Source organism: Rattus norvegicus, chromosome 6 (genome assembly GCF_021556685.1).
Source record: "Rattus norvegicus strain SHRSP/BbbUtx chromosome 6, alternate assembly SHRSP_T2T, whole genome shotgun sequence".
NCBI classification, from domain to species: domain Eukaryota; kingdom Metazoa; phylum Chordata; class Mammalia; order Rodentia; family Muridae; genus Rattus; species Rattus norvegicus.
Genome location: NC_141539.1, coordinates 17,063,498 through 17,075,807, shown reverse-complemented (window position 1 = coordinate 17,075,807; position 12,310 = coordinate 17,063,498). Strand labels below are relative to the sequence as shown.

At 46.9% G+C, this 12,310-nt stretch overlaps 1 protein-coding gene and 1 non-coding gene across 2 annotated transcripts; both read left to right on the top strand.

The window, feature by feature from the left end:
* Positions 1-4,387: 4,387 nt before the first annotated feature.
* On the top strand, positions 4,388-9,873 carry LOC102548459 (wiskott-Aldrich syndrome protein family member 1-like). The gene is made up of 5 exons (XM_087555189.1): positions 4,388-4,444; positions 5,125-5,179; positions 8,629-8,976; positions 9,260-9,435; positions 9,623-9,873. The coding sequence occupies exons 1-5, from the start codon at positions 4,388-4,390 to the stop codon at positions 9,659-9,661; spliced, it is 675 nt and encodes a 224-aa protein (XP_087411315.1). The 3' UTR covers positions 9,662-9,873.
* Positions 8,959-9,051, top strand: Trnai-uau2 (transfer RNA isoleucine (anticodon UAU) 2). The gene is given in 2 exon segments: positions 8,959-8,996; positions 9,016-9,051. It is a non-coding gene; the product is annotated as a tRNA-Ile (tRNA).
* Positions 9,874-12,310: the final 2,437 nt, after the last annotated feature.

The window sequence follows — 12,310 nt, the reverse complement described above, 5'->3', positions numbered from 1 at the left end:
TTTTTTTTAAAGATTTATTTATCTTATGTTCGTTGGTGTTTGTCTAGATGAGGGTGTCAGATCACATGGAACTGGAGTTACACACTGTTTAGAGTTGCCATGTGGGTGCTGGGAATTGAACCTGGGACCTCTGGAAGAGCAGCCAGTGTTCCTAACCATTGAACAATCTCTCCAGCCTTGGTTCTTGTCTTCTTAAAGAGTTCAGGTAAGAGACATAGTTTAGGGTTGAGATGGCTCAGAAGTTAAGAGCACCGACTGCTCTTCCAGAGGTCCTGAGTTCAATTCCCAGCAACCACATGGTGGCTCACAACCATCTGTAATGAGATCCAATGCCCTCTTCTGGTGTGTCTGAAGACAGAGACAGTGTACTCACATACATGAAATAAATAAATGAATCTTTTTAAAAGCGAGAGACTTAGTTTAAGTAAAATTTTATTAAGTTTGGTATGAATATTTATGAGGTGGGTGTCATGATCCTGGGTCATGACCCTTTCCTTCTCAAACCATAGTTGACTCTCTTTGTGAGTATTTTCTCCATGTTCCTCCAGAAAAATCCTCGAAGAGAGACCGGGGTGAGGTGGGGGCAGGTCAAAGCCCACAATGCGTTGAAGCTGTGGTGGCATTTTATTCATGATTGATATAGGGAGGACCCAGGTCACCGTAGGCGACGTCACCCCTAGGCAGATGGTCCGGGGTTGTACAATAAGCTAAACTGAGCAAGCCATGGAGAAAAAGCCAGGAAGCAGCACTCCTCCACAGCTTCTGCATCAGCTCCTGATTCCAGGTCCCTCCTGCCTCGAGTTCCTGTCCTTTGTTCAAAGATGGACGTAATCAGATGTGTAAACCAAGTAAACCTTTTCCTTCCTAGGTTGCTTTTCGTCACGGTCTTTATCACAATAATAGAAATCAAGCTAAGACTGAAAGTCTGTTGGGGATTATTCTGACTAGGGAAGATATGCCCGCTATTGGTGCACCATTCCCAAGGCTCCCCTGAAGTGTATAGAAAGGAGAGAGTGAGCTGAACCCAAGTGTCCGCTGCTTTCTGCTTCTTGTTTGCAGATGCATTGTGATCAGCTGATGTCCTGGCTTGCTCATCATGGTGAACCACGAACTGTGACACAAAACCCTTTCCTCCTTTCAGCTGTTTTTGTCAGAGTATTTTATCACAACAACCGGAAGAGGGCAATACTCTATGTACCACACACACCCTGTTTCTTCTTTTATAATCTATGAGGATCCTCATAGCTACAAGTAACCGAGACTCCGGTGAACCTGTAGCTTAAGGGATGCTGAGTCGGTTCAGTGGGTACAGGAGCTGGCTAAAGAGCCCTGAGTTTGGTCCCCAGGCTCCACATGCTAGGTGACAAGCAAGCACACCCCTCCCCCTACTAAATGAAAATGTAGTTTAAACAGTTTAAAGACACGGGGCTAGAGAGATGGCTCAGCCATTGAGAGCACCGGCTGCTCTTATAGAGGACTCAGGTTTGGTTCCCGGTATCCACATGGCTGCTCACAGCTGTCCGTACCTCCAGTTCTGGGGGATCTGATGCCCTCTTCTGGCCTTTAATGGCACTACACACACACACACACACACACATACACGGTGAGCAAGCACACATGCAGGCAAACACTCGTAACTAAATAAATCTAAAAATATAAAAATGAAACAAAACAAAACCAAAAAAATAAACAAAGAGACCCCTTCAGTTAACAGGAAGAATCACCATGACCACGGCAGCGCTCTCTCTCTCTCTCTCTCTCTCTCTCTCTCTCTCTTAAATATTTATTTATTTTATGTGTGTGGATACATTGTCGCTGTCCTCAGGCACACCAGCAGAGGGCACCAGATCCCATTACAGATGGTTGTGAGCCACCATGTGGTTGCTGGGATTTGAACTCGGGACCTCTGGAGGAGCGGTCAGTGCTCTTAACCGCTGAGCCATCTCTCCAGCCCCCATGGCAACTCTTATAATGGAAAACATACTTGGGGCTGGCTTAGTTCCAGAAGTTTAGTTCATTATCATCATGGTGGGAAGCATGGCGGTGTGTAGGCAGACATGGTGCTGGAGAAGGAGGAGTGCATTCTATATCCAGATCCGAAGGCGCAGGAAGAGACCTTGAGCCACTAAGCCCAGCTTGAGCTTCTGAAACCTCAAAGCCTACCCCCCTATGGACACACATCCTCCAGCAAAGCCACACCCACTCCAACAAGGCCACACCTCTTTAGTGTCACTCCCGATGGGCAGTGCGGGATATCTTCGTTCAGACCACCACAGTAGCTAAAGGGTATTTGTGGGAGCTGTAACTGAGGAGACCCACCCTGGATGTTGCTCATGTCAGGTTTTTGTGGCATCAATGAAAAAAGTGACTAGCACACATCCTATTCCTGGTGGCTGAGGAGAGCTGATTACAGACAGCGTTTCCTTCAGACCATGTCCCGTCTCCATCGCTGAAGGTACTTGATCTGCTGTGGGGGATGCAGAGTGGGTTAAGTCATGTTAGCACCATCCTTCCATTCTTCCTACTGGACCTATGTTGAAAATTTTAATCCCAATCTGGGGTTTCTACACCACCTTGATCATTCAGTTCTCGGACTAAAAGACACACAACCTTTTATATTTACAATAAGCCTTAAACAGTACAAGAGCTGGGCAGATATCTGCCCTCTATGATATTAGAATATATTTTCCTATTGATAACCCCGAGTTATTTTCATCTGGGCTGCTCTTAACCTCAGTTGGCCAGCCCTCAGGGCCATGTTTTCTTGACTCCTAACCCATGGTGTCTCTCTCCCTCTCCCTCTCCCCCTCCCCCTCCCTCTTCCCCTCCCCCTCCTCCTCCCTTTCTCTCCCTCTCTCCCTCCTTCACCTAATGGTTCTCCTGTGACCCCCAGCCCTGGAATCCTAAGACCCGTCTATGTCTCTTCTGCTCAGCTATTGGTTGTCAGCATTTTTATTTACCAATGAGAAATAACTTGGATGTAAGGTCACCTAGGTCTATATTAGGACTCTCCAGTCTCTCAGGGAACCAGGTCTTGGTAGCTGCATTTAGCTTTGCAAAATACAGCAAAAGACCAGACCTCAGCAGACTTAGGTAATTCTCTTCATGTTTCTGGGAGATCAGATTGCCACCAAGTAAGAACCAGGTGTGTGTGCTGGCCACAAGATGCTCACCTGTCCATACTTACATGCATTACTGGGACAAAACCAGTAGTAACCAGTAGATGTTGCTTGGATCTGGTATTTTCAGGTTCCCAGACTTTCATTCAAGAAAAGGTAGAAACAAACTGCAAAAAAGCAAAGGAGTTTTATTTAAAAGCAAAGCAATAGTAATAGACCAGACATACCCTGTCAAGAGTGACAGGGGGCCCTGTCTGTCTGTCTGCCTGTCTGTCTATCTTTCAATCTATCTTATATGTAAGTGTTTTGCCTCCATACATGTATGTATACTACCTGCCTGCCCAGTGTCTTCATCAGATCCCTTGGGAAGGAGTTGCAGATGGCTATGAGCCATCATGGGTGCTGGGAACTGAACCCTGATCCTCTCCAAGTACAGCGTGCATGTTTAACCACTGAGCTATCTCTCCAGAACACCCCCTGCCCCCAGTATCTTATCATTTCTGCCTCTTCATGAAACAGTTCCAAATGATTTGGATGAGAGTGGATGTGTGTGTAATCCTGGGGACATAGGCACCCGGAGGAGTGTCAACACTGGCATTCCTTTGTAGCCCAGGAGTCAGGGATGAATTTATATTTGTTACCTACTGTGAAGAAAACTGAGTTGCCCAAAGTCATTTAGTCACACGCACACACACACAAGCACGCACACACACCATTTATACTACTAATAAGTAAAACTAAAGGAATTTCTCATAAATCTGATGAAAAGACCCAAACAGATCAAATAATCTAAATGAATAGAAGAAACTTAATGAAGACATCTGAAGAAGCACTTCCTCTGAAGCGTAAGCAGAGGCCGGACTGTAGCTCCCTGGCACAAGCAAAAGCCCCTTGGTTCTATCCTCATTATCAGCATTGAAAGAAGTGTGAATGGGGAAAAGGACTTCCGTCAGAAATGCTAGCACCCTGAAACCTACTTTCCGTTTTTCCCTGGTAACATAGTTTCTTCTGCATACAAAACAGCAGACGCTGCAAAGGAGGAAAGCAGCTCAGGGTCTGTGAGCACAGGGTACTTGTGGATAACCTTGGGAGCTCATTCTTGACTTCACAAAGATTTCTTATATTCCTCCACCACTCCATAGTTACAAAATTCCCAGCTCCTATCAGTGGGAGGGTAATATAGAAAGGATCATAACAAGATAGATAACAAGAAAACTATGCCCAGAGGAACAGCTAACAAAAAGGTCTAACACCAAGTATTGGCGAGGATGCAGAGCAAAGGAATCTTTGCCAGCTGCCTGTCTTCTGGGATCCAGAGCTCCCAGGTAAAGGCAGCCCACTGGGTGGCAGAGAAGTGGCTAAAGGGTTTCAGGCTATCAGCATGTGGGCAAACATTTTGTCCAGTCTCAAGTGGGAATCTATCTACTGGCTGCTGAGATGCAGAGGCCAGAAGCAAAGCACCGGACGGAGGGATAACAGCCCCTGCACCTTTACTGCAGGGCCAGACAGTGGCAGGAGATGATGGAGAAACAATGTCATCTGGGTCCAGTTCCAGGGCTGCAGAGCACAGGAGAAGCAGAGGAGGGTAACTTTCTGCCACTCCCATTGTCTGTGTCCTCACAACTCAAAACACTGAAGGAGAGTTTTCCTGAATCATGTCTTTTGATTTATTGATTGTAAAAAAAATGGGGTGCCCGGTGACTAGGGTGCCCAGTGATTGGGTTAGACGTATCTTCAGATTACCCGGGACAGTCACAGTTTGTGCCCACTGGTCTTTCGCCCTCGGAACGGTCCCCTTTTGAAGACTGTTCATGTGGTCACACCAACTGGATGTAACGGTTTCTGTCGAGCCCTCCTCCCACTGATAGGAGCTAGGGATTTTGTAAGTACCAAAAACAAAACAAAACACAAATACAAGACATCTTTGTGAAATCAAGAATGAGCTCCCAAGGTTATCCACAAGTACCCTGTGCTCCCAGACCACGAGCCGTTTTTCCCCTTGTAGATTCTGTTGATGCAGAAGAAACTGTGTTGGGGGAGCCTGGAGCGGGGAGAAAGTAGTAAGCATCAGACGAGATGCATTATTGGAAACTGTCCGTTTGTCTAAAATAACTACTTTAATAAGTTAAGATAAAAATTCCAGGTGACATGGTGGTAGTGTTTCAGTACTATGTTCAAAAGGTGCTATTTTCCTATTAGCAATGTACGAAAAAGCAGTACATTTTACAAGACAGCATAGCTTAGATCAGACAATTCTATTTGTCCTCAGGTATTTTGTATCCATCAGACAATGGCTACGTGCATTTAATACTGGTCTAGAGGAGCCGAAAAGATGGATCAGTGGTTAAGAGCGCTGGTTGTTCTTCCAAAGAACCTGGGTTTGATTCCCAGCAACCACAGCCACCACTAGGCTCACAACCATCTGTAACTCCAGCTCCAGATCTGATGCCCTCTATGGGCTCTGCAGGCCACACACATATTTTATACGTGCAGTCGAAATGCCCACACATATAAAATAAATAATTTAATAATTAAAAAAAGACAGAAGTATCCATTTTCCCATCCTCCTGTCAACACTGGATACTACCAGTTTTTGGAATGTGTTAGCATCTGACTAGCTCTCGGCAATTCCTCATTTTGACTTCAATACAGAGGGAAGGGTCCCGTGCTCCTTCAATTCACATTTTCTCCACTCTGCAATCTGCTCACACGTGCATGAAACTTCGCTGAACTTGGGCCTTGGCGTCTCCTTCTGTCTCAAGAAGATAAAGGGTCATTCTCACATGGCACTATTGGGGCTCAGGAACCATGTGGGTAAGGAGGGCACTTAGGCGCGGATAACCACAAAGCATTGGAAAAACTTCCAGCAGGTGGCTATGACATTTTGTGATTTTTCTTCTTTCTTTCTAGATTTATCGTTTACTTACTTATATAAGTACACTGTAGCTGTCTTCAGACAAACGAGAAGAGGGCATCAGATCTCATTACAGGTGGTAATTGGGCCACCATGTGGTTGCTGGGAATTGAACTCAGGACCTCTGGAAGAACAGCCAGTGCTCTTAACCACTGAGTCATCTCTCCAGCCCACGGTTTTCGTTTAAGAAACATAGTTTTTATTTTTTCAATTCATTTTTTATTTACGTGACTGCGTGTCTCTGCGTGTACATGCCACATGTGTGAGTGTGTGTGGATGTCGGAAGGGAGCATCAGCCCCTCTGCAGCTTGGGTTATAGGGGGTTGTGAACTGCCTAGCGTAGGTGCTAGGAACTGAACTTGGGCTCTTTGGAGAGAGCAAACGCTCTTAACCTCTGAGCCAACCTTCCAGTTCCAAAGAAAAAATGATAAAGGATGCTTAAAACCCAGGTGCTGTGCTGTACGCCTGTCACAGCAGCCCTTGGGAGGCAGGGGCAGGAGGGTCAGGAATTCAAGACTAGTGTCTGCTACATAGCGACTTCGAGGCCAGCCTGGGCACCGTGAGACTTGGTTTCAAGAGAGCAACCAACAAACCAAGGAAAACAAAACCCCTTAAAATTTTTTGAAGACCTTCCAATTAAGACAGAATTGTTCTGGAAGCTCTCGGGTGGGTGTGATTGGTACCCACAGCGAGTCTCCAACACCAGCTGTCTGTCCATGATGGCTGTTCTGGGGCTCCTTGTGCAGGACTTGGCTTCTGTTCAGCAGCATTTATGCTTAATACATAACCATAATGAGACGCTGGCTAAAAATAAGAAATGTAAAAAAAAAAAAATCGATGAAATAAAGCAAACGAAGACCATAAAACGGCAGTTCCATAAATTCAAACCAAGATGATCTCCATTCACCAGACCCACAGATTGCATCCCAGCTAATCAACATGTTTGTGTGGCTTCTCACAATGCCTCTTGTGTAGCAGAAACCAAAGTCCCGGAGAGAAAACAGTGGCCATTACATGCTATTTGGCCTTTCATTGTCAGGAATAAACACAGCCATGGCTCCCTCTTGTAATTTGCAGCACGCACGCATACACACACACACACACACACACACACACACACACACACACATACACACACACGCAGAGCAATTGAAACCCTTCCAGTTCATCTCACCATTTAAACACAAAAGCATAGAACTTTAAAAAACAACATTTTTTTCAGCACAAAAGGCATAAACTCCAAACATTCATTTAAGAAACAGTTTTTGTCTATTTCTGTTGCCACAATGAGTCATTACATTTCATACATTTTAATATACAGTACATTCATCCCTATGCCAAGATGACATGTTATTTTAAAACTTATCTCTTAACACAGCATGCTTTCCCCTTGCCTTACATAATTAAACATTTTATTTGTTATATGCAAAAGATCGAGATTCTTTTTACACTGGACGCGCTGCAAGGTTGAACTACCCTTTTGCACCTAGAGAAAGTTTTATTTTTCAAAAATCACTGTCTTATTATGTAACATATAATAGTTCAAATTATTTCAAGGCAATGGGGTCGGTGGCTTGGCCGGTAGAACCTGCACTCTGAAGGCAGAGGCAGGAGGAGTGTGTGGCCGGCCTTGGTTCCATGGGGAGACCATGTCTTAGTCAACATCAGTGTGCTGGGAGGAGTTATGTGGGGAAATATTCTCCAGTCGAGATTCCTGGATTTAGAGATAAGGAAAGATAAGAGACCTGAGCCCCCTTGAAGACGAAGAAAGACCAGTGAGAGCTTTGGTGAGACTCTAGTTCCCTGCTCTCTGGAGGCGATCAGAAAGGGGCTCAGGAAGTTTTTTTTTTTTTTTTTTTTCCCTGTGGTCCTGGCGCCCTCTCTCCGGCTCCTGGCTCAGTAACACCGGGTCTAGTATCCTCCCTGAGAGCCTTAGTCTCTTTGGGACCTAAACTATTTAAGTTCCCTTTATGAGGTGCCACCGTTCCGTGTAAACTTCGGGCTCCCCACTATCTGTATACATATGTACACGCAGTGGCTGATCCTCTACTGCAAACAGCAGATACACAACAGGGACTGGGGAACAAAATTCTCCTCCACCACCTCCTCCCACATTGGTCTCCTTTCTAAGTAACCTTCCTATTTTTTTTCCTTTTTAAATATTTATTTATTTTTTAAGATTTTGTAGATGTATTTGTCTGTGCATGCCGCAGCCCGCCCCGGAATTGGAGTTAAGAAGGATTGTGAGCCAAGTCGACTCGACGTTCTCGGCGAGAGCAGTACTCCTAACCTCTGAGCTCGCTCGCTAGTCTCCTCGTATTTTCATAAACTACATTGTTTTTACGTTCTGTAAAGAGGAAAGGGGCCTCACAAAGTGCGTAGTGGCCCAGAAGTCATAATATGGGCCTCGGTCCTGTGTTCGATTTTTCTGGTTTTAAGAAAGAAACGGATATTCTGAACTTCCTGGCTCTTTTGGTTTTAAACGTTGAAACTTTTAGGATGGGAAGAAAGGAAGCACCAGCAGCTCGTACCCCCAGGACCCTCGGGCTGAGAAGCCGAGCTAGGCTCCGCTGCCCGGCCTCGCGCCATCGGAAGGGCGGGCCGGGGATCCGGGTTCGCTTCCCGGAGCGGATGGGAGCCGCGCGGCGACTCTGTCCGCCCCTGCCTGGCTTGTCTGCGCGTGCGGGGGGCTGGGCCGGCCGGAGCGAGGCCTCGCGGAGGGCGCCGCCCCTTCCCCGCGAGCTCGGCGGTGCGAGCTCGATCCCGCAGACTCCCCCCGGACTCCCGACACTGGCTCACAGTCCTCAGTCCGGTCCCACGTTGCGGGAAGCTGGGGTCCGAGCGGCGCCCGCAGGCGGCGGATGCGCATGCTCCACCGACGCCTTGCCGGGTCTGATAGAGCCTTCGCAAGGCGGCCACAGCGGAGCTCCAGTGGCGCAATCGGTTAGCGCGCGGTACTTATACAGCAGTACATGCAGAGCGATGCCGAGGTTGTGAGTTCGAGCCTCACCTGGAGCACGATTCTTTTGGAGCTAAGCTTTACTTATTTTAAATTTGTATAGGAAGGAGTTAGACTCCCTTTCATCTTCTCGCTTCCTGTCTCAGCCAGTGCGGAAAACAGCTCGTTCTGAAGCTCTGCACTCGGTTTCCGAGCTGCCGTGTAGCTACTGCGCAGCATCCAGCAGTTGAAGCCAGCCGACAGCATACTCCCCTTCCTGATCCTTAGGCCGCCGTTTAAACGGCTTCAGGACCCCGGATGCAGACCGAAGTCCCCTGTGCTCTCTGATGCCCGGCGGCTTCCTGCCAGCGCAGAGGACGCCACAGCTCCCGCTGCTGCCCCCGCCCGAGCCCGGATCCAACCCACTGCTTCCGGGTGACTTCCCAGGACCAAACGGACTAGGGGTATGGGACCCTGGGTGAGGGATTTGCCCCATTCTCTGGCATTAGCCCCCTTCCACACCGCCTGCAGCTCGCCCCCCCCCCCCGCCCCGACAGCCCTCCCCTGCATCCGATTCAAGGCACCCTGCCCTCCCCTGCGTTTGCAGTTGGGGACAAATGTCCGGGAAATTTCCATTCTCCCTTCCTAAAGCCCTGCTATCACTCTGGAACCTCTGGCCTTCTCAGCTAGCTCCGGATCCAGCCTAGAAGGATGTCAGGAGTCCCTCACTTCAGCTAATCCTCACACTCAGTGACACACCCTCCCATACCTTCCGCTCACTGACTCAAGCCCGGGAGGATGGAGGCTTAATTCCTCTAAACAAATGCATTCTAAGCCTGGAAGTAAATGTAAGCGCCGTGAAAAATAAAAGGGTTGCTTATTAAAACAAGCAAACAAACAAACGGACTGGAGAACTGACTCGGCGCTTTTAAAGTGGGCACTGCTCTTGTCTGCGAACCAGAAATTCAATTCTCAGCAGCCGCGTGGGGAAGCTCTCTGTATAACTCAGCTCCAGGGGACCTGCTGCCGACCTCCTTAGCTACCAGCACTCAAGAGCAAGGGCACACACTTAGAAAGGAAAAAAACCCCAACAACAACAACAACAATAACAACAACAAACTAAACAAAAAACAAACAAACAAACAAACAAAAAACACACTCGAGATGCATGGCACCAGATGTGTCTGGCTTGGGTTTGCATGGAAATGCTTTTACTAGTTAAGTCATCCCACAGGCCACAAGAGCCTACGTTCCTTTTCTTTTTAAGATTTTATTCATATGAGTACACTGTAGCTGTCAAACACACCAGAAGGGGGCATCAGATCCCATTACAGATAGGTGTGAGCCACCATGTGGTTGCTGGGAATTGAACTCAGGAAGAACAGTCAGTGCTCTTAACCACTGAGCCATCTCCAGCCTCCCACTATGTTTCTTTCTTTTTTTTTTTTTGGGGGGGGGGTTCTTTTTTTTCCGGAGCTGGGGACCGAACCCAGGGCCTTGCGCTTCCTAGGCAAGCGCTCTACCACTGAGCTAAATCCCCAACCCCTCCCACTATGTTTCTTTCATGAGTAAATAACAGGTTATCTTCATTGCTTGAAAAAGAGTTAAAAAGACAAACAAAAAAATAAAACAGCATTTGCAAAACAAAATTTGCTGGAAAAAAACTTTTTTTCAAAAGAAAAGTGATTTTTAAATGTACAGGGTATTAAAAATCATCAGATTTGCCAAGTGTAAGTTTATGACCCTCAGTCGATTCCTCACTGCTATGTCTTGGGTTTGCAATATCTCCCCAAAGCCAACATTGCCAGCTGATGGATTTGAGGGAAGTGACCCTGATGAGGGGGTCTCAGATCTCTTAGTCCACCCAAGGTTCTTCATTGAACCATTGGGAAGTAGGGAGGTGCTAGGTGAGAGACAGCTGAGGAAGTGGGTCACTCACTGATGGTGTGCCTTTCTGGTCTTTACCTTGTCCCCCACACTTTCCCCTCTCTCTGATTCCCAGCCACCATGAGCTGCACACTGTCCTATACTACGTGATATCCCACCTTGCCATCTGCTGAACGCAGTGTCACCAGCTAGTCACAGTCAGAAAGCTTCAAGACTGTGAGCCACTTCCTCCCTGGGCTGAGTTTTTTTGTGGTATTTGTCACAGTGACTGAGGATGACTACAAGCAAACCCCTAAAAGATTCCTTTGTCCAGCCGCACCAAAGGACTCCTGTATAAAACCACAGCCCTGCTTTGCAAGCTTAGCCCCGTAAAGACTTTCTTTAGTGATTTATATATGTGTATGAGTGGTCTATCTGCATATGTGCCTGCATGACAGAAGAGGCATCAGATCTTATTATAGATACTTTTGAGCCACCGTGTGGTTGCTGGAAACTGAACTCTGGACCTCTGGGAGAGCAGTTAGTGCTCTTAACCACTGAGCCATCTCTCTAGACCACTTGCTTTATTTTTTTTTTTTTTTTTGGTTCTTTTTTTTTTTTGGAGCTGGGGACCGAACCCAGGGCCTTGCGCTTCCTAGGTAAGCGCTCTACCACTGAGCTAAATCCCCAGCCCCCACTTGCTTTATTTTTAAGGCAACCCATTCCATTTTTCTAACAAATCTTAGGACCAGAACATCATGTGACTTTTCTTGGGGAGATAAAATTTGGCCTGCTTCCCCTCTGGGCACTAACAGATTAAATAATTCCATCAAAGTCCAAAGTCCATTGCATTGGTGAACCATTGGGTGTATCTGGGTTACTTATGGCAGTGTGGATGCTTCAAAGGCAACTACATCACAGAAAAGCCTGCCTCAGCCTTAATGACAATGAGCTATTTCCCCCGGACTCTCTGGGAGACTCACAGGGGGCTCAGTGAGTCCATCCTCTCCCCTCAGCAGTTATGACTACTCTTGGGATAGTCATATTCCTTGGAGTAGTCATTCCTTGGAGTATGGAGAGGCCCTTCGGAACCTTATAAGTTCTAGGAACTTCCTGATATTTCTCAGTTTTCTTCATTTCTTGGGTCTTACATTCCTCCAGAAAGGGATGTTTCAATTCTGAGGATTATTTGTTCCACAACAAATACTCTTCTTTTTTTTTTTTTTTTTTTTTGGTTCTTTTTTTTTTTTCGGAGCTGGGGACCGAACCCAGGGCCTTGCGCTTCCTAGGTAAGCGCTCTACCACTGAGCTAAATCCCCAGCCCCGACAAATACTCTTCTTAAGCACGGGTCTGCGCCTCCTGTTTACAGTGGGCATGCCAGTGGCTTTGCAAAATATTTTTGGGTCAGATAGGAAACAAAACTAGATGTAATCTAAAATATTAGTGGGCAACCAAAAAGGAGGAGGAGAGGA